Source organism: Merops nubicus, unplaced genomic scaffold, assembly GCF_000691845.1.
Source record: "Merops nubicus isolate BGI_N331 unplaced genomic scaffold, ASM69184v1 scaffold36919, whole genome shotgun sequence".
NCBI classification, from domain to species: Eukaryota; Metazoa; Chordata; class Aves; order Coraciiformes; family Meropidae; genus Merops; species Merops nubicus.
In genome coordinates this window covers 1-5,744 of record NW_008633663.1, presented here as the reverse complement: position 1 = coordinate 5,744, position 5,744 = coordinate 1, and the positions used below count along the sequence as shown (strand labels likewise).

General features: G+C 36.7%; 1 protein-coding gene across 1 annotated transcript; it reads right to left on the bottom strand.

The window, feature by feature from the left end:
• Window positions 1–2,492: 2,492 nt before the first annotated feature.
• Window positions 2,493–5,534, bottom strand: SPC25 (SPC25, NDC80 kinetochore complex component). The gene is made up of 6 exons (XM_008948330.1): window positions 5,381–5,534; window positions 5,228–5,293; window positions 4,341–4,487; window positions 4,096–4,200; window positions 3,713–3,811; window positions 2,493–2,732 (listed from the first exon to the last, which is right to left on the bottom strand). The coding sequence occupies exons 1-6, from the start codon at window positions 5,532–5,534 to the stop codon at window positions 2,599–2,601; spliced, it is 705 nt and encodes a 234-aa protein (XP_008946578.1). The 3' UTR covers window positions 2,493–2,598.
• Between the last annotated feature and the right edge of the window lie 210 nt (window positions 5,535–5,744).

Here is a 5,744-nt window from a genome sequence, read left to right as displayed (position 1 = left end):
TGAGGGATTTTGTACGAGGAAAGAAAAGGAGATACCAACAAATGAGGTCATATTGTGGTCATAGCTCGTGGGAGAGAAAATAGAAGTGGAAGTGCAGAGCTGGCTGAATGGGTTTTTTTGGTTTTTTTTAAATACTAGCTAGTGTATTTATCTATAGTGTACATAAAAGCACCTACAGTGTTTCTTGGGTGGTAAAAGTAATTAATTGAAATAATTACCTGCTATTTAAATATTCTTGTTGCTACGGTTGTAAAGGAGGTGAAATCTGCTAACGAACAACTAGACCCAGTTCTTGAAGGCAGTCTCCCAACCTATGCCTCTGATTGTCTCATGGTTACAAAATTCTCAGTGAGTACATGGGATTTATGGACAGGGCTGAAATGGAGCTTGTAGTTCATTTGTCATCCTAGAAATGCCTCTTCTGCTGCCATCCTGTCCTACAGTTGTAATCAGCTGGCAGCTTTACCATTCTTACTGCTCTTGTTTTGTGGATAGCTGGCTGCAGGACAAGAAAAAAATCAGTAGGGCATACGAAGGAAAATGATGATGGGGTAGAAACTAGCGAATCATGCCCTATAGGGAGAAGAAGAAATGGGAGGTTATTTTTTTTTTGTTGTTGCCAACATGAGTTAATTTTTTTGTTAAGATGTGTTTTAGCTATCTCATAGAAACTCTAAGTGTGTAGTCTGTATGGTATCCACTGAGTTGTACTGTTAAATTTAGACAAACCAACACATGTAAAACACAGCTCGCATCTGACTGAGCAATAGTTTCAACTGTAGTAAGAGTATCTTGTCAGCATCAAACATTTAAGCATTTGAACATGCTTAAATGGTAAGGTCTTGCATATTAAGAAACTGATAAAGGCATAAGATTAAAGGGGGGGGGGTGTGCACGTTGGATTTTCTTCTCAAGCATAACAGTATAGGTTGAAGCAAGAACAGTTGCATTAGTAAACAGAAGACTGACATCGGTATCAAATGCTGGAGAAGCTCTGGTCTGTCCTGTGGACTAGAGAAGATTAACAGCAAAAACACCCTATGTGTGCATCTCTTAGCTTAGTTTTCTTCCTAAAGGAATGCAGCTTTCATCTGAGATGTGAAACATCACCAAGTGGTGAGGATCAAGAGACTGACTCCAAAAGTCCACTCCTGATAAAAAAGAAATATATATGCTAATGTAACTATGTGCTGTATAATTTCCAAATAGTTAACTGAACTAGCATCTTACAGGAAAGATAGGGGTTGTTTACAGGTGCTTTGAGACAGTTATTTTAAATGAACAATTTTGACTTCACAGAAAATACTGTTTGAAAAACAACTTGGAACACTCCTCAAAGAGATTTTAAAGGGTTATTTTCATTATGTAGGAACTGGTAGAATTTCAAAGTTTTCCACATAGGTTGTCCAAGTGTTGAATATTTTTGCTCTTTATATTTCATTTTTATGTACTTATATATTTGTTTTGAGAGGGATCATCATTAGTTCTTGATTCAAGTGGTCTTTAACTTTACCAGAAGATCTAGGATTTAAGTACTAAGATTTTATTTGAACTGGGTTATAAACCAGAAAGTTTTCTTGTAGCAGCTATCCATTTAAATATTTCATGAAAAGGAAAAGGCTTTAGAAATCAGAAAAAGAATATGGGAGTAAGTCTTCTTGATAAGCTACAAGATACAGATGGCTTACCTGTAACTGCTATATTTCATACTTCAGGCTTTGCTGTGTCTGAAGATCTCCAGTGACAATGATAAATAGTATTTGGCTGCAACATGCTTTAGGTGATAAGGCACAATGACTAGTCTGTTCTAAAACATACTCAATAAAACACTATGACCGGTAATGTTGCAAGTGTTACTCATTCACCACTGCATTCAAGTCACATCATTCAAGTTTCAGGCCAGCTTTTCTGCTCAGCTGGGTGATTTGGGAGTTAGGAACCTCTGGGCTACAGCAGGGTTCTATTTCAGGTCTCTAGGATTTCTCATCAAATCAATACAAAGTTCCTACTTGTTCCTTTGAACAGCTTTATTCAGTAACATACACAAGTAGTTCTTACTAACAACAGAGAAAGGCATTGAGAGAAGAATCTGAAATAGGCACTAAAATATAGTTTGACAAAAAGGAAAACAATTTTCATGCATGAAAAGGAGTGATAACACTGGAGAGTACAAGACAGGGTAAAAATTAAGGTAGTTGCCTGTGAGACAAGTAACTGAAGCTAAGTTCCAGTCCATTATTTTGGTAGGTTTTAGGCCTATTCCAACCAAAACAAACCTGAAATACACTACTATGCTTCTGGAAGAGAGACATAAATTACAGAGAGTACTTAATTTTTTTTATCTTCCTAGGTATCTAAATAGCAATCATTACATCATTAAGCTACTTGCGACTGGATCAAAATTTATGTGGAGACATTCAGTTAAAGTAGTTGATTATACCATTGCTCAAAGGATGATCCAAAACATCTCTGGATGATAGTGGACTAAAATATTTAATTCTTTCTTTATTTAGAAATGAGTAAGACATGGATAAATACTTTCACAATACAGGAAGCAAAGAAAAGAGTGCTCTACAGCTAGAGAGGTATAAGGTGGTTTTATGCAGACTGTTTGTAAGATAAAGCAGTGAAAGCTTTTCTGATGTTGGCAACAAACGCAGAAAAATTGTTCGTTTCTCTCACTTTGAGCTGGAACTCTGGTATACAGTCCAGAGGAGGAGTACAGGAAGTCACTAAAATGACACAAATTTCCAAAAGATTAGACTATTATAAAAAAGTTGTGAAAAATTAGTGTTTTTCCATGTTTATGGAATGCATAGTATCTTTGTATGTTGGCACTTCCTCGAGTATTACTTTGAGTGGCCTATTAAATAGTTTTCTTTCAGCAAAGAACACAATTTTTTCCAAACCCCCCCCCCAGTCAGTGCTGTGCTCCTGTTTGAGTTGTTACAGCAATTCCAAGTAGTCCATAGCCTGCTCAAAAATTGAAATGTATTCCTAAACATTTTTGTTGCTCTGCAGGCAGGCAGGCCAAAAACTGACATAGCCCAACAAGTGATAACCTTTTAACTTCATCACAATTCAGATTTGAATTAGTAAAACCAGAAATCTATTCAGCCCATACTTAGAGGCATAGCAGAGCAACAACAGCATCCGTCTAGAAGCTATTCAGCACAGTACTGCAATTACCACGGCTGGTCTTTCTAACTGACGTGAAGGCTGACAAACCAGCTTTAAGATCTGGAGAGATGTATCCTTACAGAAGAGGAATGCTGCATTTCAAGTGTTAATCTTCCTCCTGTGTCACACGACTGTAAGGGTTCCCCACAATAATACAGAACCTAGTTTTTTCTGCCCTCTAGGCTTCTCAAGTAGGTTGAAATATGCCTGCCAGCATGAACTATAGCATAAAGAGAAGCAACAAGTTGCAAACTGAAGCATCTGTGTCTCTATCTTTTCTCTCTGGTGCTTTGCTTGATACAAAGTAAGCAGCAACTACACAAATGGAGGGGAGTGAAGATAAGCAGTTCTATTCTCATATGAATTAACAAGAGAAACTTCATTTTAAAAAAAATTACTATTTTTGCAAGATTTTTCATTCATAAATTGAAACATAAAAGATACAACTAAACTGCACTTTACTCCTCTCCCCCCTCTTTCAATAAGGGCATCAGGTTCTGCCCTCATGTTTAAGTAGTCAAAATTCACTTACCTTCATAATCCCCTTGTTCATTTATGGAAAGAGTAAATAAGTATGGCTTGTCAGGATCTTTATGGTCAATGTGTCTGAATATAAACTGCAATTGTTCATCTAAAGCAAACAAAGAATTTATTAGTACCATTTACCTCTACTGGAGTCACAATGATGACTAAAAATCACAATATGAAGCTACAGTTTCAATTAATATTCTTAGAGCATTACAACTTAAGCAACCTTGGCCTCTTTGAGAGACAAATGCATGTTAATGTACCATATTTTGCCTTTTGAGAGGCAACAGCAACACCTGGACTTCTGTGTGAGCTCCTATATCCTTCACTGCACAGTCCAACATTAACCACAGCACATCACTGCACATGGGAACCACAGAAACTTACCGTGAATTCTCCGTATCTCCAGTCCAAGCCGCTCTTTAAACAATTCTTTAGATATGCACAGTCGTTCCACTCTCTCCTTTGCAGCTTTGTTTTTAGAAGATATTACTAGAATTTTAAAAGCCACCATAAGTATCAAGCAAAGGTAAAACAAAAATATTTAGAACAGTAGAAAAGCCCATCAAAAGCAAATGTTGAAAACAATCCCTCCTCTAATTAAGAAAATTTACTTATTACCCTTTACTTACTTTCCTTTTTCTTCAACAGCTCTTCTTTAAGCTCTTGGATGCTGTCCATCAAGTCCTTTTTTTGCTCTTCCTCTTGATTTAGGTTCACTTTTATTTCTGTCAGCCGCTCTTGATTTTCTGATATGCATTGGTTCTGCTGGAGAATCTCTGAAAGGAAGCAAGAGACCAGGAACATGTACAATTAGGCCCCTGCCATTTAGTACTTATCTATATAGTTTGAGATTACTCATTTTAATAAAACCTAGTGACAGCTGAAGAGAGAAGTCAGCATAACTATAGTAAGACCATCAAATGAAAGGTTAAAGTGAAAGTTATTCAGAACATACTAAGGAGAGAGCTCCTCTGATACTTCAAATAAATACAGCTTGTTTCTGGTGCCAGCAGTATATACACCTTTAAAGCATGAGGATGGTGGATTCTGTCCACAGACAAGTAACCAGACAAAGTGAGAAATGGAAACACTGACTGATATGAACTACAATTATTTTTACTTGATGCTCTGAATTTCATAGCTGAACTTCAGAAAAGTTAATCCTAGAATGATAGGCTGACTGTACTGTTACTAATGTAAAAAAGGCATAACTTTACTAAGCAATTTATTTTCCTGTTGCAGTCAGCAAGTTAGAGTACTTTGTTTTAAATACTTAAGCACCAAAACAACGATACAGAAAACTTTACCAGACATGTCTTTTTACCTCATCAATGAAGTTTTCCAATAAGTTGGTTTTCACTTGCAAATTACGTCCTGTAGCCAACCAAATATGTTTGAATTTATTTTTCATTCTTATGTTATTTACCTTCTAAAATAGGAAGTTAAACATCTTATTAAACTGTATTAAGTTAACTTTATAAATATTAGACACAATAAATGAAACACCATACTGTACCATTGCTATACTCTTGAATTTTATCAATCATCAGGTCTCCTTCTTTCAGCTTCTTTGACCATTTCTCTGTAACGGAAAATTACTTTGGTTATCTGACGAAGTTTGATGATAACGTGGAAAAAATAGAGGTAAGAAGAAAATAGAGCCTTTTACCTGAAAGTGCTTTTATGGACTCCTTGCATGAATCTCTCAGTGCTAACGTCTGACTGATCTGTTCAGTGCCGTATATGTTTTTTAATTTGGTCCAAAACTCTTTCATTTCTCTTTCAAAGAGGATTATTTCATCATCTGGCTTTGTATTAGCCATACTGCTGCAACAAAGACGTAAGTGAATAAACAGGGCGTCAAGACACTGGCAGTAGTTATAACTCACAGAGCCTTCTGTGATAAAAGAGCCTTCCGGGCGCTTTTTATCTTGTTTCTGAAACCGTTACTATAAACATCAGCAGCGGGATTTCCGTTTCTTTAGCTGCTCCGCCAGCGCCGGGTTACCGACAGTCGTCTCCAGGCCCGGCAG